The following is a 27,401-nucleotide window of genomic DNA, read 5'->3' as shown; positions in this document are numbered from 1 at the left end:
GTTTCTTGGCCCGGAAAGGTGCAATTGTGTGCAGCTATTCCTGGTATGTCAGGCCGCAGGCTGCAGGGGCACCGCCTCCCGGGAGCCTGAGACAGGGAAGGCTGGCAGAGGCGGGAAGGATGCGGGCTGGGGAGCATCTCCCCCGCCCAAATACTCTGACCAGAGAGGTGGCAGCGAGGGCTCACCCCGGGCGAGGAGCACTGACGGAAGCTGGAACCCGCCCGCAGGGGGTGGGCTGGGGCGGGGCCACTGCTGAGGGCGGTGACAGTGCTGGCGACTTTTGAAGTTCCCAGGAGTCCAGGCTCCCGCTGCGCGCCGCTTCACGTCCCTCGCCTGCTCCGGTCCCGCTGGATTAGAGCCTATTTGAGGAGTTCCGAGAAAGCAACGCCTGAAAGTTCTGCCAGGTTCCTGAACTTAGACCGCACTTTGCAACAAAGGGAGGGGGACGCGTGGGAGTCAGGGTCCCGGAGGCGCACCCACTTAGTTGCTTTCTCCCTTTCTTGCCCTAGTCAAGGAAAGGGATGGAGGACACCGAGGCCGATTGCTCCATGGCTTTCGCAGAGGCTCAGAGATGGGTGGAGGTGAGTGTCTTTTACAGCTCTTTGCAGATGGATTTGCGCCCTCCAGTCTGGAGTCTTTTAGTGACCAGGTTCCCAGGCAATCTGAGCTTATGTCCGGTGACCTAGCGTGAGTAAAGAAGAGGCAGTTTGGGGGACCCTGCAAATTCTCCCTTTCCAGTGCCCCGATGCCTACTTTCTCCTCCGTAGGTTTTGGTGCCGTGCATCCCAGAGGACCAGTCCAGGTCCAGCTTCCTCAGTCGTATCTGTGAGGGCACTTTTTGGGAAGTAGAGGCAGAGCCAGGCCGGTGTCTTTGCGTGCATTTCTTTGGGATGCTGATGGCTTACAAGCACCTGGGCAGCCAATGCATTGTGTATGAGTGTACCCTTCAGAGTTGGGTGCTGCCCTTCCCCTCTACCCTTCATCCCCTCTGGAGTTGAAAAAGTAAAATACCCTGGGCTCTCACAGGTGCCTTGTTATTCCAGCTGTGCCCCACAGACAAGGTCTTCTGCTCCCCTTATTGTTGTGAAGGAGAGAGAGTCCCTCCTCCGTTGCCTTCGGCCTAGGCTGTTTTACTCTGGGGTTGACAAGTTGTGGGGTGGTGCGCACATGTATGTTTGTCATTGAACCCTCCACTCTGAGATGTCTTTTAGGATGGGTCAAAAGGGGATCCTTCCAAACGTGGGAATCAGAATAACTTCTGGTTATAAAATTGTTTCCTACACCAGCGCTGAAGTCATTTTGGAGTTACTGGTGCCATACGCTGCTTTATCCAATAAGCTAGGAATTTAATTCAGGGCCTTGGGCATGCTTGCTTGACGAGATCTCCACTTCTTGATCACACCCACAGTCCCTCAGTCTATCTAAGAATTCGAATTAGGCGTAAAGACTCTCCAAGAAAAGCAATACTACCAAGACTTTTTAGTAATTTTTTCCAGTAATAATTTGTCTTTAAAGAAACACACGTGGGGCTGGGGAAATGGCTCATTAGGTCTCACTAACTTGATAACCTGAATCAGAATTCCCAGCTCTCATGTAAAAGCCACTGCAAATCCAGGACAGACAAGGCTGCGGAGGGAGGATCTATGCAACTTGTTGGCCAATTGGTCAGCCAGCCTAGCCAGAGTAGTAGGTGCTAGCTTCAGTGAGAGACCCTGTATATTTGGGGGGGGGAAGCCAAGAAGATATTGAGGAAAAAACCTGACACTGGCTTTTAGTTTCTAAATGCACACACTTGCACAGCACACACATACAGGCAAATTACAAACAACACGTCTTTATCGGAAAAAAAAATAACCGTTAAGTGTTACAGTTCTACTTTTCAGTAAAAGGACATTAGATGTGATTGGCACTGCTTTCCAGGTGGTAGGGATGTCTCAGGAGGTGGCTTTTGGTGCCTGTATGGGCTGAAACTCTGAGCTGTCTCAAGGTGACTTAGAAAGATGTGAGGGAGGGCATGGGAGGCTGGGGGAAGTTATAAACACTGCATTCAGAATGGGAACGAGAGTGGAAAAACCCCAGCAATGCAGTTAAGAGAAATAACTTTGCTCATTCATAAACCTGGAGAAGTCAAGGCTTCACCTGTAATTTTCCATTAGTGGTGTTTGCTCTGTGCAATTTCAGAACGCAAGTTAAACTCGCCATTTTCTTTTTCATTTGAGAGTGGAGGATGGAGGGAGGGGAAATGGGAAGGATGCTGAGGTATTTTCAGTCATACATAGCTCCTGGGTGGCATTGGAACTCTTTGGTCATTCACAACTTCTAGATGGTGTTGGTCTTTGCAAGGCTTACACTTGTTTCTGGAACTGTGGGTGTAGCTCATTTCACACCAGTGGTTACTGTCTAGATCGTGGGAAAGATTCGCATCCTGTGAATTTCTGGCAAGTGGTTCTTACAGAAGATAGTCTTGTGTGTACTCATCCTCCCCCTTGGTTCCTTATGAAGACCACAGTGCTTCTAAAGCTACTAGTTAGAGAAATTAAAATTAAATACTTTTTCCTCGCACACCAGTTGGGTACTGTTAAATGTATGTTGAGGATATCTGAATAATTTTTATACTCATATATTCTTCTTCTGAGACAGGAACTTGATATGTAGATCAGGCTGGCTTTGAACTCATGCAAATCACCTGTTCTGGCTCCAGAGTGCTGGGATTAAAAGCACTCATCAGCACTACCAGGCCCCTCCTTGAAATGTTTATCAAGTGTTCTTTAGGAGTACTCTGGGCATTTGAATTGATGCTAGTTGGTTCTCCTGTCAGTGTTTTATTTGCAGTTAAAGCACGTGCTTCAAACATTCATTTGCCCAAAGAGACAGAATGTCTGACTGTCATTGTCACAACCTATTGCTTTCAAGAACCCTTAGTTTGAAGAGGAAGTGCTGCTAAATCACTTTGGAACAGGAACAGGAGACTGGCATTAAGGTCTCCTGTTGTTAATATTCTCGCTCTACTTTGCTCTTTCTGTTGGTTTTCTCTACATAAGCTTCTGGGTCACGCATCTCATGTATACATGTATGTACCTGTGCTATCACACGTAATATCATATAGAGTATAGCCTGCTGTCCCTATCTTCACCTAGAGCTTTATACATAACTATGCCTTCTGCTTCGCTGGTGCTGGGGCCTGAGCCTAGCTGCCTCACTTTTTCACTGAGATCCCAGCCCACCTCTTTGGCTGCAGTTTTGGCTATCCCAAGGTCAAGAAAGTCCAATAACCTTGTGAACCTTTAAGTGATGACTGGACTCCATGTCCGTATGTACTTCCCATTTCCATCTTCCATCTGTGACTACAAGTACATGATGTGTTATTCTTACAATCAAAATTAAAGTTATTAAAATTCATTTTGGGGGACAGTTATGGAGATGTGAGGGCTATTGTCATTACACTGATTTCCCTTTTGCTTCATTTTAAATTATATTTAGATTCTTAAGAAAAATAAGTATACTAAACAGGTTTGTCAGGGATTAATTTTTCAGTGAAAACAAATGTAGGACCAGTGCCCTTTAAGATAACACAACAGAATGATATCAGATGAATTATCTAAGTGGAAATGTTGTTTGGAATATTAATAATGTAGTAGGGCTAGTTTATGATTAAACATGGGTTAAAAACTGAGTTAGGTAATGGTTTGCAGTCAACACTCTCCTAGCAAGGTCATAGAATAGGCGATGAAGTGGTAGCAAACACAGCCTAGACTCACTAATTTTAGTTTGCTTCTGCTGTGCCTTTTAATTTCCTATACCTAATAGTTGCCTCTGTCTGCCGAGGGACAAACCCTTAACTTAGGCAGATAGAACACTGATGAGATTAAAAACCAGGAATGCTGTTCATCGCCTTGCTTGATCACTGGTTTGCAGTCTGGGAGTTCATGTTGCTGTCTAGGTGTGAGGATTAAATACCACCGTGTTTATGGCCGGCACGGAACAGGCTCGCTTGGTTCACTACCTTCCTGCTCACCTGCCTGTCCCCTTATCTCTGGGATTGAGTCCTTCAGTATCTCTGTCATCTTGTCAAAGGACCCAAGGCTGCCAGCTTGAGTACATCGCCAAGTCTGGCACCAGAATAAGAGAGACCATTGGTCTGGTCCTCCACCTGCCCCAAGCTTTACCCTTCAAAGACATTCTGTCACTATACTCTTCCTTATTTTGTTTGCCTCTTATTAAAGAATTTGAAGAATTTAAAGAATTCCTTGGCTTAAAAAAAGTTGTACTTTCTGGGTCCACTATTGAATGAGCAAAATTCTAACCCCCTTTCTCCCTAAACTGTGCCCTTTCTAACTATGACTGTCCACCTCAGATCTGCAAAATACTGGACGGTCACTATACACCAGTGCTGACTACAGGACAAATGAAAGTCTTGTGAATGTGTACTGTTGCTTTTCAAATGCAGTTAGCGTGACAAATGTTCACCTGAAACTGTTTCTAAATTCAGAGAAGCATATTTGGTAATACGGGTAATTTCTTTCTTTCTTGGTTTGGCTTTTTTTTTTTTTTTAGATAAAGTTTCTCTGTGTTCTCTAACTCACTCTGTAGACCAGGCTGGCCTTGAACTCAGAGATCTGCCTGCTTCTGCCTCCCCAGTGCTGGGATTAAAGGTGTGTGCCACCACCTCATGGCAATGGGTGTAATTTCAATTGCCAAGTTGAATTGTAAAGTTTCTTGGTATAGTGAACTTAATGTGATATACAAACAGGATAATCTATACTTGCAGCAAATGGCTATGTCTCAATCACAAGCAATCTGCTGTCCAAGACATGTTCCAATAAGACAAGTAACTGGTGTAACCACGGGGGCTGTAGCTGGATCTCCCTTCCATTTCTTAAGTTATTTCCTTTTCACCATCTACAAATAGAATCTACCCCTGGTGGTGTGGAATAATCTCCACTTCTTTTGGTTTATATGGCTACTATAAAAACCACTACTCACAGACCCTAGTCTGACAGCTAGGGTACCAGCTTAGGACCGAACCAGAGCCCCTGAATGTGGGTGTCAGTTGGGGGGCCTGAGCAATCTATGGGGCCTCTGGCAGTGGATCAGTATTTATCCCCAGTGCACAAATGGACTTTGGGAGCCCATTCCCCATGGAGGGATACTCTCTCAGCCTAGACACATGGGGGAGGGCCTAGGTCCTGCCCCAAATGATGTGGCAGACTTTGATGATCCCTTATGGGAAGCCTCACCCTCCCTGAAGAGTGAATGGGGGGTGGAATGGGGTGCTGGTGCGGGGAATGGGAGGGCGGAAGGGAGAGGGAACTGGGATTGGTTTGTAAAATAAGATTGCTTTTAGTTTAAATAAAAACTAATAAAAAATATAACTCCATTAAAAAAAAACCACTGAGCCACAACACTACATTTGTCGTTGCTCTTGCAGAGAACTTGAATTTAGGTCCCAGATTGCAACCACCTAGATCTAGAGGATCCAACATCCTCTGAGGGTGCCTGTGCCACAATGGACACGTCACAGATACACACACACACACACACACACACACATACTCACATGCATACACGTGCACACACACACATTGTAAAGAATAGAAAATCATACAGACAGTTCTTATACCAGCTGTTGTATAGAAACTTTCTTTAACTATAAGTCTGATCTTGCCAGTTCCATATTTTCTGAGAAGTAATATTAAAATTATTTATTTTAATTTTTATAATTTTTTTTGTTTTTACGAGACAGGGTTTCTCTGTATTGTTTTGGAGGCTGTCGGTCCAGCCCAGCCTCTAACTCACAGAGATCCGCCTGCCTCTGCCTCCCGAGTGCTGGGATTAAAGGCGTGCGCCACCACCGCCTGGCTTTATAATGTTTTTAATGAAACATCTTGGAGTTCATAATCCTTAACATGTCACTCATTGTCCTGCACTATTTGTCTATCTTATTTTTTCTTTTTTAGTCCTTCCTTTTCTTCATAACTACTTGTGTAATTTTCTCCAATCAAGCCTGTAGTATTTGTGCAGTTTAATGAGATGTTGACTGAAGAGTGTTTGTACTCCCTAAGACTTGCTGTGTCTTCCCATGACTACAGTGCAGTTTTCTTCCCTCCATGCTGGAAGGTGTGGACCATCCTCTTAAATAGAAATTTTTCATCCTTAGGCTAAACCACCCTTATGTGAAGTCCTGTCTGAGCTGTTAGACCTTTGCTTCTGTCATTTCTTCCTGTCTTTCATAGAGATCATCCATTTTCTTACTGTTTGCTACAATGGCATCTGTGTTTCCATAAGAGACGAGGAACCAAGGGCACCAAAGTATTCTTCCCTTGAGCATTTGGCGTGGTGCCTGGCAGTGCTTGCTGAGTGTGGGCGTGATCTTAAGACTACACCACAGATTTAAAACCTAGCACTGTGCCGCTCAGAACTCGTGTTTTCTTCCATCAGAGAATCGGACAGACTCTGTTGCAGGCATTTGGCGTGGACTCCAACATCACCTCTGGTTAATTGACAGCACCTCCAGATCACTGCTGTAAAGGCCACTTGTGTAGTGTGGCGGCACTGAGGGACAGCCCAAGGAGGCCGGCGGAGTAGGACAGGGCAGCCTCTGAGACACTAACGTTCTTGTCTACTGGGATGAGATGTGGCAGCTTTCAGATACATGAGCTTTGTACACAACATAACTTCAAGGAGTGGCTGATAGTGGCGTGTTATTACAGAGAAAATGCCATATACAGAGAAACATGTAGATTTTGAGTGCACACCTGTTGGAGCTCTGTGTGCTAAATCTGCAGTGCATCAGTGAAGGTATAAACAGACTCTACACTCTCACTCAGTGACGTTCCCATCCAGAAGTGCTCAGGAGGTTCCTTCTCTTCTATAAGTGAGTTGTTAATTATTCCGACTTCTAGCTGCATAGGTTTCTCCTGTTTGGATAGCCAAGAAATGTCCCAACTATATTTTCCCCTTTATTGTAAGACGTTTCACTCTTTCTAGAACAAAGTATCTGTCTGGCAAATCAAAAAGGCTCCCAGGAAAGGGAGGGCAGGTGAGAGCACGGGGGTTCCTAAAATCCTTCGGGAAGGACCAGATTCTCACAAGTATGAGGCAGGGCAGGGCTACCAGAATACCCTGATTCCAGGAAGCATGAACAGCGGCCTTAAGGAGCTTCCTGAGGAACTGGGAGGGATCCAGCACATTTGTCCTGGATCCTTCTATTGGTGACTAGTTAGAAAAGGATGTGTTACTGAAGTAATGCAAAGGACTACTTATATCTTCAATGCAACAATATCCTTTAATCAGCTGGAGAGTTGGAACCCCTAGGCCAAAGGCGATGAGTAACTGCTTGAAGTGTATTTGCTACCCAGATTTGGATATTTTGGTCAAGGGTTAGAAATCCCTGCTGGCCTCTTCCCCTTCAATGAGTGGATGAGTACCTTTTTTCTCAGAGCATTGATTGTCTTAATGACAACTCCTTGGGTTTTCACCACCGAGGAAGGTGAAGTTAAGACAAGGAAGAGTTGCCTCCTTTCAGTGAAGTCCCTGAAGGCTAACCTGAGCCACACGGGTGGTGTTTCTTCTGTCGTTGGTAAAGCAAAGATGTCTGGAGTCTCCTCCTAAGCCAAGTCAGGCGCTGCCCTTTTCAATGTGTGTGTGTGTGTGTGTGTGTGTGTGTGTGTGTGTGTGTGTGTGTGTCACAGGGAGGGTGTGGCTTGACTCAGTCAGCTTTGGTGATCCTTGCATTCCCTCTTCCCCTGGATACCAAGTGCATGCCCAGACTCGAGAGGTCTGTGTTGTCATCTTGTCCTACAAGTTCTGGACAGACAGATCTCAAATGTTTGATGAATGAATGGGTGTTTGTGTCCAGTCAGAAGGCTGGCTTATTTAATTGTTGTTTTTAGATCTTGAGCCTGTTACCTATCAAGAGTGTGTCGGGGCTGGAAGAAATGATAAATTATGCTTGGCTGTGCATACTCTTTAGTTTCCGAAGGTAATTATTGGGTGTGTTTCTTTAAAAACATGTTTGATGTGCTGAAAGCTTAATAAGGGTAATAGCTGTCATATTGGAACAGCTAACCAGAGTTACTCAGCCAATCAGCTCCTTTGCTAAAGAGATGAGGCTAATGGGAAGCCTAGATATGAATCACACCAGCGCAAACCAACAGTCTTTTCAAAGATTATACAACACCACAGATAGCACACTAGAAGATGGGTTCTCATCCCAGGACACAAGTTCAGCCCAGGGCTTAGGTGTCTCTAGATGATGGACATTATGTCTACCTTCAAACACCATAGGGAAGGAAAGGCATGCAGGAGAGAGTCTAGAAAAGCCCTGTCTAGGATTAGTGGGAAGAATTTATAAGAGTTTATTGGTCACAGTGAGATAGTTGGAGAGCCATCACGGCTTGCAGTGCTAATGGGTACTGGCAGGAACACCCCTGCTTACACTGGAGACTAGTATGTGTCATGAATCAAAGTGTTCTTACTGCACATACTATGTTTTCTGCTCTGACAGAAGCATAACAGTTATAGAAAAGAAAAGATTTAAAAAAATCTTCCTACCGTCATTTGTCAGTATGTTAGGTATCAGACTAATATAGCTTTGAATTTTATTGTGATATGATGCTTGACTTCAACAATTGCAGTTTGGATTGCTGCCTTGAGTTTCATAAAACAGTAACAGAAATTACTAAATGAACTTTGACTTGTGATCAGAACAGAATTTCTAAGGATTCCTGAGCCAGCCTACTACACGCCTCTGCTGTTTCGTGCTACCTATTTATGTGAAACAGTGTTCCCAGCATTGATGATTCTAAAATCAAACTAGCAACTGTCCTGCAACATCAACGGCTTAGCTCACACTCAGTTCTTTCTATAAAAAAAGCACATCTACCTCATTAGTATGTAAATTAGCTTTCTGTAATAAATGATAGATTCTGTGTATATTAAAGAAGTGTTTTAAGATAAAGTTATGTATTCTTTGTTATCAGCAAATGTCCTATTTCATGCATGTATATACATAGAGGGGAATAAAAGTCTCTAGGATGGGCTGGGGTCATGAGTCTGAACTACACCAGAATGAGCTGACTTAAACGGTTAGTGATGGTTTTCCCAAGAAGAGTGAATAACTGAAGATTAAAGCAGCCAGTAATTTTGAGTTTCTATGTAAGACGCCTGGCACGTGTACCACCCTCCCTCACCTCTTCTTATACGGAGGGACTACTGCCCAGGTGTGTTTTTCTCAGCCAAGGAGGGAAAGGAGTGAGAGGTGAAATATTCATTTAAGAAAGCCCTGGAACTAATACGTGGTGGTTGGAACTGGAGCATAGGCGGTTGGACTTCATGGCTTGTCCTCTTTGTCATTGCACTGCCAGAGAGTGACACAGGCCATGTACGATGGTGAAGAGTTAGTTGTGTGGTTTAGAAGGAGTGGTGCTAACTCATCAATTGCCGTGGGCACTGTTAGTTCATTTATGGCTTATTACAAACTCCGTTCCGAGCCTGTGTTCTGTCTGGCAGTGTTGGCGCCTGGAAAGAATGTGACCATCAAAAATCTTATCCTACAGAACTGTCCATAGACGCTCGAGCAATTGCTGCCTTTACACTTACATAGTCTAATATATTTAAGTGAACTATTTGGTGGTCAATAAACCACAGGACGTCTTACAAATGGGGAAGATTTAGGATGGATTTTTACTTTCTGTAATGTGTGTGTGTGAGTTGTGCTCATGAATGTGGGTGACAGTGGAGGCCAGAAGAGGGTACCAGGTCTGGAGTTACAGGGAGCGATGAGGAGACCACATTGATGCTGGGAAACTGAACTTGGGTCCTTTGGAAGAGTGGTGCTCACTCTTAGCCACCGAGCCATCACCCCAGTCCAAAGGGGGAGCATTTTTAATTAATGTATTATTCTTTGACAGTTTCACACAAAATAATGAATTTTGGGTATGTGTATGCCTCCCTAGGCCTTTCATCTTTTCTTGCCACTGAAACGCTCCTTCCCAACAAGTACCCATCGTTTTTAATGTCTTTAACAAAAACAAACAAATTGATTGACTGATTGTGTGTGTGTGTGTGTGTGTGTATGTAGAAAGAGAATGAAAAAGAGAAAGAAAGAGATATACAGACAGAGAGATCCATTGAATTTAATAATCGTTTCTTGAATAATTGTGGCAGGAGATTATTTACTGAAGTGTAGGCAATTTACCAGTGGCTATACCACTGAAGAAAGTGACATTTCCTTTCCCATCAACCATTAACCACCAATAGTCCTTCATGGGGCCTCAGGAGCCTTTATACAGAACATTTAAAAATTATGTATGCAGGTATGTCTGTGTGTGGGTTTGTGCATCCGCATGTGTGGTAGGTATGTCTATGTGTGGGTTTGTGCATCCGCGTGTGTGGTACCCAAGGAGTCAGAAGAGGTTGTCAGATCTCTTAAACTGTAGTGACAGATGCTTTTCAGTTCCATAATATGGGTACTGGGAACTGAACTTGGACCCCATGCAGAGCAGGAAATGGTCTTAATGGCTACGCTATCTCTTCAGTCCCGGGAACATTTTTTTTTCCTATGGTGGCACAGAAAAATTTTAAGCTATGGTTTAAGCTATCATATTTAACTAATAATTTTGATAAGAAATCTCAGGAGAGGGTTTGTATGTAGCCTACATTTACGTATCCTATGTGTCAGTACTTGATCGTGCTTCAAATTGTGCAGTTGTTAGCAACCTCATAGTAAACTTTGGCTTTGCAATCTTTTCTCACGAGAACTTAAGTTTTTATCCCATAAAACAGAAGAGTCAGTCTGCTGTCTTTACCTTTTTGACTGGTATCTGGCCAGTTTCTTAATGGGGAGAAACTTTTCCATGTGTGAAAAGCATCAGGCTTCATTCATGCTGGACAAGTACCCTACCCAGTGTGCTTGCTATATTCAACCTCTGAATCCCAGATTTGAGACCACAGACTATAGGAACCCACACGATCTATTCCCCTCTTCCTGTCTCCTTTCTTGCAACCTTCTCCATAGCCACTTCCTACTCTTATTTAAATGTGCAAAGGAGGTTTTTATTTTACGTCTGTTTCTTCTCTCTTGTTGAATGCTAAGTCCTCATACCACTCCTTTGTTCTGTGTTCATGACAGTCACCATCACTTGGTTATGTACATTATGTGCGTTTGTCTGCTACTCTCACGAGAACCTTAGTGTCTTATGAGTAAGAAGTCATTTTGCTTTCAAGCTCTGAGTAGTGCTGGTATTTAATATGTACTCAGTACGTATTTTCTGGGCAAGCAAATAGATTAAAGAGGGCATGTCTTTTAATGTTTAGTACTCAAAATCTTTTTAGCCTATGATGTAACTGGCTTTTCCTGGCTCAGCTTCACTCAACACAGGAGAAGTTAGTTTTGTCATGTTAGGATTTAGTGTTTTTCTCTTTCCAGTTCAAGATTGAGCAGGTTCTAGGCATGGTTGTTAAAAAAGCAAGTACAAACCATGAGAATTTGACTCCGTTCCATCAATTTGAAACATGCCCCTGAAGAAACAAGTACAGTAAGGAAACCGGGCAAGAAAACTTGAAGGGTGAAGGTGAGCTTTCTTAGCTGATGCTCTCTGCCGTGGATGGGGCATCATCATGAGAGAGACTGTGGGAATCTGCGTCTGCAAAAGATCTCACTGATTCCAGATTGTGCCCTTGCAGCCTCTCTTAGTTTCTTTTCTATTGCTGTGATGAGACGCCATGACCAGTGCAAAGAGTTTATTGGGGCTTATAGTTCAGAGGTTGAGTCCACCGTGAGGAAGTGTGGCAGCAGGCAAGCATGGTGCTGGAGCAGTAGCTGCGAGCTTACAACTTTATCCACCAGTAGGAGGCAGAGCAGAGCAAGCAAACTGGGAGTGCCGTGGACTTTTGAAATGTCAAAGCTCACCCCTGGTGACACACCTCCTCCAACAAGGCCACACCTCCTAATCCTTACCAAACAGTGTCCTCTACTGTAGACAAACCATTCACATACATTGGCCTATGGTGACAATTCTCATTCAAACCACCACGCAGAGGAGCAGAAAATATCCTTACTATCACAGAAAATAATAGCCTGATTTGGTGATGCAGACCTGTAATTCCAGTAACTGGGAAGTAGAGACAGGAAGACTGCAAGTTCTATGCTACCCTGCGCCACATCTCAAGGCATCGTTTGAAGAGGGAAGGAATAAGACAACGAAACATTCCAGAACAGCACATTTTCTCCCTCCTGCTCCAATGCAGACACTAGAACTCCCCTGTACTTTTGTAGTGCTGCATTTTATATGCATTTTCAGATGAATTCTTCTGGAAGACTACAACAGCTAAGCATGGAAGCTCTCAAAGGCTCTCTGTCCAGGCATGAAGGGAAAGGGAGTCTGAATAAAGACCCTTGTGCAAGTCTGTATTGTTGCACTCTGACTTTCTCTCATCTTATCCTTTTGTTATTTGTTCCAGTTGTCACATAAACTGAAGGATGCTTGCTATCACTGTGACTGTTTAAAAAAAAATAAATGAGGAGAGAGAAGCTCAGAGATGTTGAATTTCTTTCCAAAACCACACATACTGGCAGAACCAAGGTCTCAGTTGGTAGAGGCAGTGTTTGACCTTAGCTTTGCCTACTAGAAAAGTTAAGGTTCTCATCTTCTTCACCGGTTTTGCTCTGTTTTCCCTCTCTTCTAGCCCACCTGTTGTGTGGCGTCTTTGGTAACTGAAGCTGCTATGTTGACATGTATCATCCTGTCATGGTTTTGGCTATTTGCGTATGTGTCATTTTCTTGCTTAATTTTCTTATTTCACACCTGGAATGAAACCAAAACATGGAAAAGACACTTCAGTTGTGGGAATGAAGATGTAACCCAGTTGGAAGAATGCTTACCTAGCTCATAGGAACCCCTAGGTAGGTTCCCTGGAGGTACATAAGCTGGGCTTGGTGAGTGTTGCCTACCTGTAATTTCAGCAGTTGGGAGTTGGAAGCAGGGGCATCAGAAGTTCAAAGTCATCCTTGGCGCTGTCGCTTCTGGGCCTGTGATGAGTTGGAACACCATGGCATGAGGCATGTAGCAGAACAAAACAGCTCACATAATAGATTGAAAGGGGGGATAAACACCTCAAGGGAACCTCCCCTGCCCCACACAATACACATATCCTCCAGCCAAGGCCCTAAAGTTTTCAGAACTTTCCCAGATAGTGCAACCAAGTAGTCAATGAGCCTCCTCCTCCTTCTTCTTCCTCCTCCTCCTCTTCCTCCTTCCTCTTCCTCTTCCTATACTTATTCTTATTCTTGTCTTTCTTCTTCCTCCTTCCTCCCCCACCTCCTTTCTCTTGAGACAGGGTTTCTGGCTGTTCTGGAACTCACCCTGTAGACCAGGCTGCCCTCAAACTCAGAGATCTGCCTGCCTCTGCCTCCTGAGTGCTGGGATTAATTAAAAGCACCTGCTGTCACTGCTGAACCCACAGGGACATTTCTTAATTCAGATTGTAATAGCCCATAGTGCACAATGACCGAGTTCTGAGCTCGGAGAAGTACTCTCTGTTAAGATGACAGGAGAAGGAAGGGGAGCTGTAGGTCACAAAACCCAGAGAACTCCTAAGGGGAGCTCTAGCTTCATGAAAGAGTTGTAGGAAAAGAGGGCTTTCAACAGCGGTCAGGATTGTAACTGTTAAAATTTGCAGGAGAGTAATCTGTCTGTTAAAAATACAGTCTTGGAGTGTCAGTGGGGACCAAACCAAGGGCACAGTCCAGGCAAAGATCCTTCTGAGAGGAGAGATCAGAGGAGCTAAGATACCAGTGTTCTCTCAAAAAGAACATTTATTTGTGTTAAAAAGTCATTCTAACTTCTGCCCACCTTACTGGGTATTTTAGAGGCACAAGGGGATTGTAATCAAAACCAGCAAATCTAAAAGACTGACTGTGGGCTTCTGAGGGAAGTGTACAAGTTGAAGCACTATTGTCGCTCAGAAAGTGTTGCATGAAAAGTAGAAGACCCAGAGACCGATACTGGGGTTCAAACTTCAAGCTGAAGACTAGAAAAGCAAAGTAGCAAGCCATTAATTAGCTCCTACCACTACCTCAGGCTGAATGGCCTGATCCTGCTGCCTCTCCTCAGTGTGGCTGGAGCATCCTGAGACTGAATGTCTTCCAATCCTCAGTGTGGCTGGAGAATCAGTCCCTCCTATCCTCAGTGTGGCTGCAGAATCAATCCCTCCTATCCTCAGTGTGGCTGCAGAATCAATCCCTCCGATCCTCAGTGTGGCTGGAGAATGAACACCTGACACTGAGACCTGCCGCCTGTCTTCTATACCTCCCTAATGCTGGGATTAAAGGCGTGTGAGCCCAGGTGTTGAGAGCATCATTGTGTGAGCTGTTTCTTTAGGGCTGGATCAGTCTTGTGTAGATCTGGGTGGCCTTGGACTCAAAGAGATCTGTGTATCTCTTACTCCTGAGTCCTAGGATTAAAGGTATGTGCCACCACCTCCTAGCTTCTGGATTCTAGGATTAAAGGCGTGTGCCTGGCTTCTATGGCTTGTGGCCGACTTTGGTCTTTGAATCCCCAGGCAAGCTGTAATAAATCATATTATGTCACCACAAGAAAGTCCTCTTCCTACACTGAAGGCCATCTGAAAGCCATCTCATCTCCCTTACTTTTCCTTCTCTACAGAGGGAAAACCAGCTCCTCCTCCTCCCAGTGCTCTTAGCTCAAAATAACTTTGGGAAGAGACATTTGTTTCCAAATTTTAGAATCACTATATGTGAATGGTTTTGGTCTAGTGACTCTAAATGCTTAAAGTCATATTAATGAAGTTTAATTAATGAACACATCCAACTTTCCTAGCTGGCATAGCTCCACAGAGTTGCCTTGGAACTGAAGGTTCCTTCACTGTGTGGTTTTCTCGTTTCTTCTCTTCTTTCTAGCATCAAGGAGGGGTGAAACTGGCAGGTTCTGGGCAGGACTACACAGGTGTGCCTCAGACGTGACAGACTGCAGATAAAAAGTGTAGAGAGGAGCAAGATGTGCAATGTTCCTAAGTTCCCACGCATGCAAAATGAGAATTGCAAATGGGACAAGGTTAAGAGAAAAAAAAGTGGAATAGCATAGGTACTCAACAAATATCGATTGCATGGGTCATCACTGCCATTCTACTTGACTCATATAATGAAGATGAGATAATTAAATGATGCCATTTCCTTTCCTGGGATGGCTATTTATTTAGCGTGTATGCATTTCTATGTGTTTGTTCCATGGTGCATTTATCTTTATATTTATTTTGATCTTTGAGACAGAGTCTTGTTGTGTAGCTCTGGTTGGCCTGGAACAAGTTATGTAACCAGAGTAGCTTCTAACTTACAAAGATCTGTTCACCTCTGCCTCCAGAGGATTAAAGGCACATCCTACCACGCCTGACCACACAGATATGAGCTATGGTTAGAGATCATATGCATTCTTGTGTGTGTGCATGTCTGTTTGCATGTGTGTGTGTTCACATGTTCACAAATGTGTGCAGAGGAGCTAAGTTGATGTTGAGTGCCTTAATCTACCTTGCTGCACTTTATGAGGCTGAACCCAGAGCCCACCCATTCACAGGCTGGTCAGTTAGCCAGCTTGCCCTGGTGATCTGTGTTCCAAATGCTGGGATCACAGTTTGCTGCCATGCCTGCTTGACTTTGATGTGGGTTCTGGGGATATAAATTCCAGTCCTCATAGCAAACATTTTATCTACTGCCATCTTCTCAGCCCAACTGTCTTTCTTTCTTCCTTTCTTCCTTCCTTTCTTCCTTCCTTCCTTCCTTCTTTCCTTTTCCTTTCCACCCTTCCCTCTCTCCTTCCTTCTTTTTTTTTTTCAAGACAGGGTTTCTTTGTGTAGCCATGACTGTCCTGGAACTCACTCTGTAGACTGGGCTGGCCTCAAATCCACAGAGATCTGCCTGCCTCTTCCTCCTGAGTGCTGGGATTAAAGGCGTGTCCCATCACTGGCTGGCTGTCCTGTAACAACTTCAATAAAATACCCATTTATCCTTAAGGGCTTGAAGTCAGAAAAGACAAACACCTCAAGAGCTTGTTTATGGATGTTGCTTTTGATGTCTTTCTCTTCCTAACTACCCTGCCTTCATTTTGACTGTATATTACTAGTTCATTCTTGCTGTGTTAGTTACTCTTCTTGCGATTGTCACGATATATCTGACAAAAGCAACTGAAGGAACTGCTCATTTCCGGGTTTTGGCGGGTGGGGGGGGTGGAGTGGGGAGGCAGGGGAGCATGATGGTGTGAATGTGAGGCGGCTGACTGCATTTCTTCTACAAAAGGAAGCAGAGAAAGATGGATGCTGGTATCAGCTTTCTTATTTTATAGAATCTGGGACCCTATGGGATAGTAAGGACTACATTGAGGGGTGAACCTTCCTCCTTTATTTAAACCTTTGTGGACTCACCTAGACATGTGTTTTCATGGTGATTTAAGTCCAGTCAAGTTGAGAATTAAGATGGCCCATAGCAGGGTTGGAGAGATGGCTCAGCAGTTGAGAGCACTGGTTCCTCTACTAGAATACTAGGTTTTGATTTCCTACCTAAAAAGGTGGCTCATAACCATAGGTAACTCCAGCTCTGAGAGATCTCATGCTCTTTTCCAGCCTCTTTTGATACTATAGGCACATGCTGCATAGACATACATGTAGCCAAAACATCCATAAACATAAAATAAAAGTAAACATGAAAAAACTTTAAAAAAAGATCTGCAGCACTCATTAATGGACTTATAAGAAAAATGTAAGGCTAGTTGACGTATGGGAGATATTTTACATAGAAGGAAATCAATTCCACATTTATCTCTCTGGAAATGCTTTTATATTTTCTTACACTCAGTGTTCCTTTCATTTTAACTTATATCAAGTATGATGAACTGGGAATATGGATTCATTTTCTTTAATAAATTATTTTTAGTGTCTGTTTTACAGGCATTTACATGTCTGTCTCAGCTATTCTTTGTTTTTTCGATGCATTTTTCTTCCTTTAAATTACCTTGTGTGTGTGTGTGTGTGTGTGTGTGTGAAGCAGTCATCTTGCTAATTTACCTCGTCTGCTGTATTCAGTCTGGAAAAGACAATTGCCAGTTCTTTTCCAAGAAGGATGCTTTACAATGTCCTTCTAAAAATGAGCTGTTTTAGAAAAGAGATACTTTTATAGCTGATGAAAAAAGGCAAGTGCTTTTTTAGGTATTTTATTTGAAGGATAAAGTTTATACAACTGCCCGTTTTTAAGCCAATTTGCAAACATTTTTAGACTTGGAAAATGCTTGTCAGACCTGAAAGGTACAACTTGCCAAGTAGCTGATGCTTTTGAAATTTGGACTTAGGTCTGGTAGAAGAATGTGGTTGACAGCCACATTGCAATTTACAGTAATCCTTTTCATGTAAGGAAATGACTCCTCTTGGCTTAATAATTTCCAGATGACTTTCTGGCTCCTTGATGATTGCCAAGTCACTTAAAATTCAGGTTTCAATATATGGTTTACTAACAGCAACCCCTGCTGCTTGGGATGCCCAATGTGGTGCTAAAATACTTTGTAAAAGTAAGCACTTTTGGGGGAATTGCAACTTAGGTGGGCTGTTGGAGGCACACATGTAAGATGTGGCCAGAGTCGCAGCATTTGGATGGCTTATAACGAAAAGCTATCAAGGATCTCTTGCTTGGGGTGTGTCCCGGCTTGAAAAGGTATCAAGTTGAAGAACCATGAGGTAGTCGTGCCAACACCATAAAGAACTTTCCCAGAATCCCATTTGATTCACGAGGGAGCCAGGGGTGCTTCTCGTCAGATGTGTTACTGCTTTCTGTAAGGACTTTCCATTGTCAGGGGATGAGCAGTAAGAGGCAGACACTCAATGCCTGTTTTCCAGGGCTTCCTTTTTCATAGCCTTTGCCTTCTGTGTGATTGCCAGTCCTGTGTCAGCTTCCGGGGATTTTTATTACCCTCCTCCTGTATTATCCGTTTCACTTAGTTCTTGTATTCTTATTTTCCTCTCAGCTTTGATCTTCTTTAAGTTGCAAGCTTCTTTGAAGCTTCTGGTGACTGTGCCAGCTGTCTTTTCTTCTAGCCCCCAGGTCCAGCTGTGCTCTTCATACAACTCTGCTCTAGGGTGATCCACTCAGCCCTGTGCTTGAGTCTTTCCTGGGAGAACCTGTATTCCAGCCTCTTCGGGATCCGCTTGCATGCCCTGCAGTGCAAACCACATTGGGCCTCACCAGGCTTTCTGCTCCATCCACTTTCTACGATTTAGAAGATTTTGTTTTCTCTCTTTTGAGTATCTTTGTCCTTGTGTGTCAGTGTCTTAAATTCCTGAACTCTTGTTTTGTGTGGTTTTGAGGACCAATGGAGAGAAATGCGAAGGTAGTTGATAGTAATACTTTGAAAGCAGAAGGGGTGTGTGTGTGTGTGTGTGTGTGTGTATGTGTGTACACTTTGATGTATATTATAGAAAGTAGAGTAGGGTTTCAGTTATTGCTAGGGTATAATTCCACACAGTTGCCTGGTCACTCTATTAAGCATGTTGGAGATCATACTTTGAAAAAGCAATAGTGAATAGTGAATTCAAGTCCCTATAATGAGGTGAGGTGAATGGGATAGTAAAAATAAGACAAGCACAAAGTCAAGCTAAGAGGCATAAAAAGTTACAGCTCGAGCTTCAGTCGGACAGGCGCGGAGAGTCTTCTGGAAGCCGCTCTTTCCCGCAGGATCGCCGTGTTGGCCGCCCAGGGAGAGCTGCAGGTCCAGTTCAAGTTCGTCCTAGTGGGCCACGGCGGCACCGGGAAGACGACGTTCGTGAAGCGCCACGAAGTAAGTAGCCACCCTGGGCGTGGAGGTGCACCCGCTCGTCTTCCACCAAGTTCAATGGGCCAGGAGAAGTTCGGGGGCCTGCGTGATGGCTACTACATCCAAGCCCAGTGCGCCATTATCATGTTTGATGTAGCATCAAGAATCACTTACAAGAATGTCCCTAACTGGCATAGAGATCTGGTACGGGTGTGTGAAAACATCCGCGTTGTATTGTGTGGCAATAAAGCGGATCTTAAGGACAGAAAAGTGAAGGCAAAAATCTATTGTCTTCCACCGAAAGAAGAATCTTCAGTACTATGACATTTCTGCCAAAAGTAACCACAACTTTGAAAAGCCTTTCCTCTGGCTCGCCAGAAAGCTCATCGGAGACCCTAACTTGGAGTTTGTTGCCATGCCTGCTCTCGTCCCGCCTGAGGTGGTCATGGACCCAGCTTTGGCAGCACAGTATGAGCACGATTTAGAGGATGCCCAGACGACCGTCCTCCCGGATGAGGGTGATGACCTGTGAGAAAGCGAAGCTGGAGACCTTCGTCAGAAGTCTAGTTTTATAGGCAACTGTCCTGTGATGTGAGCGGTGCAGCCTGTGTGCCGCCTTATTTAGCTAAGCAGGTCGTGTGCTTCATTGGATGCTGAAGAAGACAAATGGGCTTCGGAGTGAAGTTGGCAGTTAAAACATACCTTCATTTTTTTCTTTTTGGACTTGCATATTTAGCCGTTTGGAACACAGTTGTTTCCTTCCTGAATTTCAAAAAAATCTGACTGCTATAGTCACATCGCACTATTCAGTCAGTGGTGAAATCTTGTTTGTTACTGTCATTCCCATTCTTTTTGTTTAGAATCAGAATAAAGTTGTATTTCAAATAATCTAAAAAAAAAAAACCAAAAATAGTTACAGCTCCTATTGCTACTGTCCTACTGTTTGTAATGAGCCAGAAGGGTAATCTTTGTATTGATCACTTCAGAGACTAAATCTCAACTCCATCTACATCTTCAAAGCCCAGCTTTTGACCGGTACTAATTCAGTCACCTGGAGGCTGGAGTGCAGAGAGAGAAGTGACCCCAGTGCTTAGCACCTAGAAAATATGTGAGGGATGAGGTGACTGTGTCTGTGTGTGTGTGTGTGTGTGTGTGTGTACACGAACGCACTTGCTGATGATTGAACTCAGTCTGGACATGCTGTCCTGGTGAGATACATCTATCCTCAGCCCAGGAATTGGTTTGTCAAACCATTGGGGAAATGCTCCTTCAAGGAAAAGAAGGCAATTAACATCTGTTACATATATTGAACATTAAGTCTGGCTGCTGCAAACAACTGTATCCTGCAGCTAAGAAAACTGGCAATCACAGGGCCTAAGTGGTGTGGAATAATCTTGTGTACACTGTGAAGATGTGTTGCTCTCATTGTTCATAAAAAGCTGATTGGCTAATAGCAAGGCAGGATTTTGGGGCCAGAGAGAACACTGGGAAAAAGAAGGGCGGAGCCAGAGGATCCAGATGCAAGCTGGCTTAGGAAGAGGGAGCCTTGGTGACAGAGCTGGTTCAGGCCGGGCGTAATTTCTGGAGCATCTGACCTGTTCCTGATAGTGACTCCCCCTAACCAAGGATGTTGTGGTCCTCTACTTACTATGACCAACTATTTCTCTTTGTCTCAAGCTTCACAAAAATAGGTATCAAACCAGCTAGCACCAAGCATAGAGCTTTAGAGACTCGTTGCCAATAGGAAACTAGATACAGCAGCTCAGGGCTTTGTATGGAGTAGCTTTACTCTTAAGGTTTTACTGAGTGAGACTTGAGACTCAGAGCCTTAAAAATGCTGCCTCTGGAAGGGCAAGTTGTTAAGGAAGTGAAGGAAAACTGTACAAGTGATGCAGTCTGTAACGGATTTCACATTTTGGGGCTAAGCAGAATAAACTCTAGGCCCATGGTAACAGTCCAATAATCAGTTTTCTGCTATTCTAGTTAGCCTTCAATTCTGGTACCACAATCCACAGATCAGGAGTCACTCCCCTTTATGAAGATTAGAGGAACTTGAACCAGGCAGTATCAATTTAGTTCAGATTCCTAGTCTCTTAATTCATATGCCATCTTAGAGTTAGAAAATAAGTCACACGAGGAATAGTGGTGCATGCCTTTTTAGTCCCCAACTTGGAAGGCAGAGGCAGGTGGATCTCTGAGTTCTAGGTTAGCCTGGTCTACAGAGAAAGTTCCAAGATATCCAAGGAGCCAAGGTTACACAGAGAAACCCTGTCCCAAAAAACAAACAAAATAAGCACAATGCACATCACACACACACACACAGACACCAAACAAACAAAAAAGAAAGAAAATAGTGTTCTCAGATGGAGAACAAAGTTAAATTATAAGACAACAACAAATTGGCTTATTTTTTCCCATTAAAGAAAAAGCACTTTTCTCACTAATCATTATAAGACTCTGTCTCCTTCTCTCTCATCAAATAAGAAATTTGGGAAATTGTTGTGAAATATTACTTTGACTGTGTAAAGGTGTGTTACGTTTGTTTGTCTGCATTTGCTTAAGGATGCAAGGATATGTGTGTAGTCATGTAAAGATGTGTTGTATTTGTTTCACCTTTCCTTCCTAAGGCACCTGGTTGGGCTAACGAATAGCTGAGCGGCAATAGCTAGGCAGGAGAGGGGTAGGCAGGGCTGGTGGGCAGAGGGAATAAGTAGGAAGAGAAATCTGGGAAGGAGAGAAGAAAAGAGAAAAGAATGAGGGAGAAAAGAGGACACGAAGAGAAAACAGGAGGTGTGAGATAGAAGAGAGGTTAAAAAGTCACTAGACAAAATGTAGATTAATGTAAACGGGATAATTTAAGTTATAAGAGCTAGTGGGTCAAGCCTAAGCTATGGGCCGAGCTTTCATAATTAAGTCTCCATGTTTTTTTTTGAGAGCTGGTGCCCCCTCGGCCCCCCAAAATTTGTCTACAGGAAATATATCAGGAGTCTAGAGGAAAACATCACAATTCCCAAGGTTCACATGAAGTGACGTTAGGGGCTGAGTGTGGAGTGGAATTGTAGAGAGATTGCCATGTGTGTGTGAAGTCCTGCGTGTAATCTCTAGTACCAAATAACAAACACATGAAAATGAATAAAAGTTTCCAGAGGAAGGAATCAAAGAGTGGGGGAAGAGGAAACCTTAAAGAAAGGCAGTTCTGAGAGGAGGCTGGGAGTCCAGGGAAGCGGCGGTTCTTCCAGCAGCATCAGGTAAACAGGCCGGCTTCCCGGCCTGTGCTCCAGTGCCTGCAGATCGCCTGGGACCTGCACAGAGCTCCCAATCCCGGCGGGAGCCAAGCACCCAGACCCCAGGTCTTCTCTCCCACCAACGAGACCAGGAAGCCAGAGGACCCAGGGAGACCAGGGGAGTAGCTGTTCTGGATCAAGTACAACAGGACCCAGCATAGGGTCCAGGGGACCAGGTAAGAGGATAAGCACCCCAGATTCCTGTTCTTCTTCTCCACCCACGGGACCAGCATTCGGACAAGGAATAGGAGAACCACCAGATTATTGGACTTGCTAGCACCCACCAAAAGGGAACTCTGGTCCCCAGACCAGTAAGGGGCTCTTTCTGCACCCACTAGAAGAAGAGATGGGAAAGAGACAATACAAAAACACAGTCAGCAACAGAAAAACAAATATGACACCGCCAGATTCTAGAGACTCCACACCAGCAAGACCCCAACATTCCAATGTGGACGAAGCAGAAGAGAACGACCTTAAAAGCACTTTCATGAAAATGATAGAGGCCCTAAAAGAGGATATTGGAAAATCCCTCAAAGAAATGGAAGAAAAAACAAACCAAAAAATGCAAGAATTGGAAGACAAAACAAACCAAAGAAGGCAGAAAATGGAAGAAGAAATGAAGCAAAAAATGCAAGAAATGGAAGAAAAAACAAAGCAAAAAATGCAAGAATTGGAAGAAGAATCATACCAAAAAAGGCAGGAAATGGAAGAAGAAACAAAGCAAAAAATGCAAGAAATGGTAGAAAAAAGCAAAGCAAAAAATGAAAAAAATGGAAGAAGAAACAAACCAAAAAAGGCAGGAAATGGAAGAAGAAACAAAGCACAAAATGCAAGAAATGGAACAAAAAACAAACCAAAAAATGCAAGAAATGGAAGAAAGAACAAACCAAAAAATTCATAAAAGGCAACAAACGGACGAACAGATAAACAGAAAATTGCAAGAAGCAATGCAAACACTGCAAGGGTTGAAAACTGAAATAGAGTCATTAAAAAAAACACAATCTGAAGAAAGTCAGAAAATAGAAAAGCTGGACAAACAGACAGGCACTACCAATACAAGCATTACCAACAGAATAGAAGAGATAGAAGAGGGAATCTCAAGTGTTGAAGATACGCTAGGAGAAATGGATTTATCAACCAAAGAAAACCTTAAATCCAACAAATCCTTAACACAAAACATCCAGGAAATATGGGACACCATGAAAAGACCAAACCTAAGAATAATAGGTATAGAAGAAGGAGAAGAAATCCAGCTCAAAGGGGCAGAAGGCATATTCAACAAAATCATAGAAGAAAACTTTCCCAACCTTAAGAAAGACATGCCAATGAAGGTACAAGAAGCCTACAGAACACCAAATAGAGTGGACCACAAAAAAATCCCTCGCCACATAATAATCCAGACCCCAAACATACAGAATAAAGAAAGAATATTAAGAGCAGCTAAGGAAAAAGGTCAAGTAACATATAAAGGCAGACCTATCAGAATTACACCTGATTTCTCCATGGAAACGCTGAAAGCCAGAAGGTCCTGGATAGATATTCTACCTACACTAAGAGACCACGGATGCCAGCCCAGACTACTGTACCCGGCAAAGCTCTCAATCACTATAGACGGAGAAAACAAGATATTCCATGACAAAACTAGATTCAAGCAATATGTGTCCACTAACCCAGCCCTACAGAAAATTTTGGAAGGAAAACTCCAACCCAAGGAAGCTAACTACAACCAGAAAAACATAAGCATTAGAGAATCTCTCTCTACCAACAGCCAAAAGAACAAAGGGGTGAAATTCCACACATAATTCCACCAACAACAACCATCGCAAATCGAAGAAGGATGAGCAATCATTGGTCATTAATATCCCTCAATATTAATGGCCTTAACTCACCCATAAAAAGACACAGACTAGCAGATTGGATTCGAAGACAGAACCCTTCCTTCTGCTGCATACAGGAAACACACCTCACCCTTAAAGACAGACATTACCTGAGAATTAAAGGTTGGGAAAAAATTTTTCAATCGAATGGACCCAAGAAACAAGCCGGGGTAGCAATCCTAATATCTAACAAACTAGACTTTAAAATAAAATCAATCAAAAGAGATGAAGGAGGTCATTACATACTCATCACAGGTGAAACCCACCAAGAGGAAGTGTCTATTCTGAACATCTATGCCCCAAATACAAAGGCTTCCACATTCGTTAAAGAAACATTATTAGAACTTAAATCTCATCTAAAGCCCCACACAGTTATAGTGGGAGATTTCAACACACCACTCTCACCACTAGACAGGAATACCAAACAGAAACTCAACAAAGAAGCAAAAGGGCTAATAGAAGTAATGACCCAACTGGGATTAACAGATATCTATAGAACATTTCATCCACATAAAAAAGAATATACCTTCTTCTCACCACCACATGGAACCTTCTCAAAAATCGACCACATACTTGGCAACATATCAAACCTCAGCAGCTACAAAAAAATTGGAATAACTCCATGCGTCTTATCAGACCACCATGCTTTAAAATTAGAATTCAACAACAACACAAATTGCAGAAAACCTACAAACTCATGGAAATTGAATAATGCTCAACTGCACCATCCCTGGGTCAAAGAGGAAATAAAAAAAGAAATTAAAGACTTCCTTGAATTCAATGAGAATGAAGACACAACATACCCAAACCTATGGGACACTTTGAAAGCAGGGCTACGGGGGAAGTTCATAGCGCTAAATGCTCACATGAAGAAACAGGAGAACAGTTATACCAGAGAATTAACATCACAGCTGAAAGCTCTAGAACACAAAGAAGCACACTCCCCCAGGAGGAGTAGACACCAGGAAATAATCAAATTGAGGGCTGAAATTAATAAAGTAGAAACCAGGAAAACAATACAAAGAATCAACGCAATGAAGAGTTGGTTCTTTGAGAAAATCAACAAGATAGACAAACCTTTGTCCAAACTTACCAAACAGCAGAGAGTGAACACGCAAATTAACAAAATTAGAAATGAAAAGGGGGACATAACAACAGACTCTGAGGAAATCCAGAGAATCATTAGGTCATACTTTGAAAACCTGTATTCCACAAAATTCGAAAATTTAAAGGAAATGGATGACTTCCTGGACAGCTATCAATTGCCAAAACTAAATCAAGAACAGATAAGCAATTTAAATAGACCTATAACCCCTATGGAAATAGAAGCTGTCATCAAAAGTCTCCCAACCAAAAAAAGCCCAGGTCCAGATGGCCTCAGTGCAGAATTCTACCAGAAATTCAAAGAACAGCTTATACCAATTCTTCTCAAAGTGTTCCACACAATAGAAGCAGAAGGGTCTTTGCCAAACTCTTTCTATGAGGCTTCAATAACCTTGATCCCCAAGCCACACAAAGATACAACTAAGAAAGAGAACTTCAGACCAATATCCCTCATGAACATTGATGCAAAAATACTCAATAAAATACTGGCAAATCGGATCCAAGAACACATCAAAACAATCATTCACCACGATCAAGTAGGTTTCATCCCAGGAATGCAGGGATGGTTCAACATACGAAAATCCATCAACGTTATCCACCATATAAACAAGCTGAAAAACAAAAATCACATGATCATCTCACTAGATGCTGAAAAAGCCTTTGACAAAATCCAACACCCCTTCATGATAAAGGTCTTGGAGAGATCTGGGATAACAGGGACATACTTAAACATAATAAAAGCTATATACAGTAAACCAACAGCCAACATCAAACTAAATGGACAGAAACTCAACGCAATTCCTCTAAAATCAGGAACAAAACAAGGCTGTCCACTCTCTCCATACCTTTTCAACATGGTACTTGAAGTTCTAGCTATTGCCATACGACAACAAAGGGGGATCAAGGGGATACAAATTGGGAAGGAAGAGGTCAAACTTTCACTGTTTGCAGACGATATGCTAGTTTACATCAATGACCCAAAGAACTCTACCAGGGAACTCTTACAGCTGATTAACACCTTCAGCAAAGTGGCAGGCTACAAGATCAACTCAAGAAAATCAGTAGCCCTACTATATACAGATGATAAAAGGGCTGAAAGAGAAATCAGAGAAACATCACCCTTTACAATTGCCACAAACAACATAAAATACCTTGGGGTAACGCTAACCAAACAAGTGAAAGACCTGTATCGTAAGAACTTTGAATCTTTAAAGAAAGAAATTAAAGAAGCCCTCAGAAAATGGAAAGATCTCCCATGCTCTTGGATAGGTAGGATCAATGTAGTAAAAATGGCAATCCTGCCAAAAGCAATCTACAGATTCAATGCAATCCCCATTAAAATCCCAGCACAGTTCTTCACAGACCTTGAAAGAACAATAATCAATTTTGTATGGAAAAACAAAAGACCCAGGATAGCCAAAACAACCCTGTTCAACAAGGCAACGTCCGGAGGCATCACCATCCCTGACCTCAAGCTCTATTATAGAGCTATAGTTCTGAAAACAGCTTGGTATTGGCACAAAAATAGGCAGGTAGACCAATGGAATCGAATTGAAAACCCGGGTATTAACCCACACACGTACGAACATCTGATCTTTGACAAAGAAGCTAAAAATATACAATGGAATAAAGAAAGCATCTTCAACAAATGGTGCTGGCATAATTGGAGACTGGCATGTAGAAGAATGCAGATCGATCCATGTCTATCGCCATGCAGAAAACTTAAGTCCAAATGGATCAAAGACCTCAACATAAATCCAGCCACACTGAACCTCTTAGAAGAGAAAGTGGGTGGTACCCTTGAACGAATTGGTACAGGAGACAGCTTCCTGAACATAACACCAGTAGCACAGGCAGTAAGATCAACAATTAATAAATGGGACCTACTGAAACTGAGAAGCTTCTATAAGGCAAAGGACACAGTCAGCAAGACAAAAAGGCAGCCCACAGAATGGGAAAAAATATTCACTAATCCCACATCTGACAGAGGGTTGATCTCCAAAATTTACAAAGAACTCAAGAAGCAAGTCTCCAAAACACCAAAGGACCCTATTAAAAAGTGGGCTGCAGAACTAAATAGGGAGTTTTCAATAGAGGAGTCTAAAGTGGCTGAGAGGCACTTGAGAAAGTGCTCAACATCCTTAGCCATCCAGGAAATGCAAATCAAAACAACTCTCAGATACCATCTCACCCCTGTCAGAATGGCTAAAATCAAAAACACCAATGACAATTTATGCTGGAGAGGATGTGGTGAAAGGGGGACACTCCTCCATTGCTGGTGGGAGTGCCAACTGGTTCAGCCACTTTGGAAATCAGTGTGGAGATTC

General features: G+C 43.1%; 1 protein-coding gene and 1 pseudogene across 3 annotated transcripts in view; both read left to right on the top strand.

Annotated features, from left to right (window-relative positions):
- The first annotated feature begins 285 nt into the window (after nucleotides 1–285).
- Nucleotides 286–27,401, top strand: part of Lmo7 (LIM domain 7) — a 203,882-nt gene continuing 176,766 nt past the window's right edge. Inside the window, exons 1-2 of one of the 3 annotated variants that reach the window (XM_040751294.1) lie at nucleotides 286–404; nucleotides 510–581. In XM_040751294.1, coding sequence (XP_040607228.1) covers nucleotides 522–581 — 60 coding nt within the window. In that variant the 5' untranslated portion in view covers nucleotides 286–404; nucleotides 510–521. Of the gene's footprint in view, nucleotides 405–509; nucleotides 582–27,401 lie in introns of those variants that run through there. The other 2 variants (XM_040751388.1, XM_040751438.1) reach the window with 2 other exon arrangements.
- On the top strand, nucleotides 18,098–19,697 carry LOC106021144 (annotated as a pseudogene).

This window comes from Mesocricetus auratus, unplaced genomic scaffold, assembly GCF_017639785.1.
Source record: "Mesocricetus auratus isolate SY011 unplaced genomic scaffold, BCM_Maur_2.0 Super-Scaffold_2245, whole genome shotgun sequence".
Classification (NCBI taxonomy): Eukaryota; Metazoa; Chordata; class Mammalia; order Rodentia; family Cricetidae; genus Mesocricetus; species Mesocricetus auratus.
The sequence above is the reverse complement of the archived record's forward strand: the minus strand, read 5'-3'. Positions and strand labels throughout refer to the sequence as shown.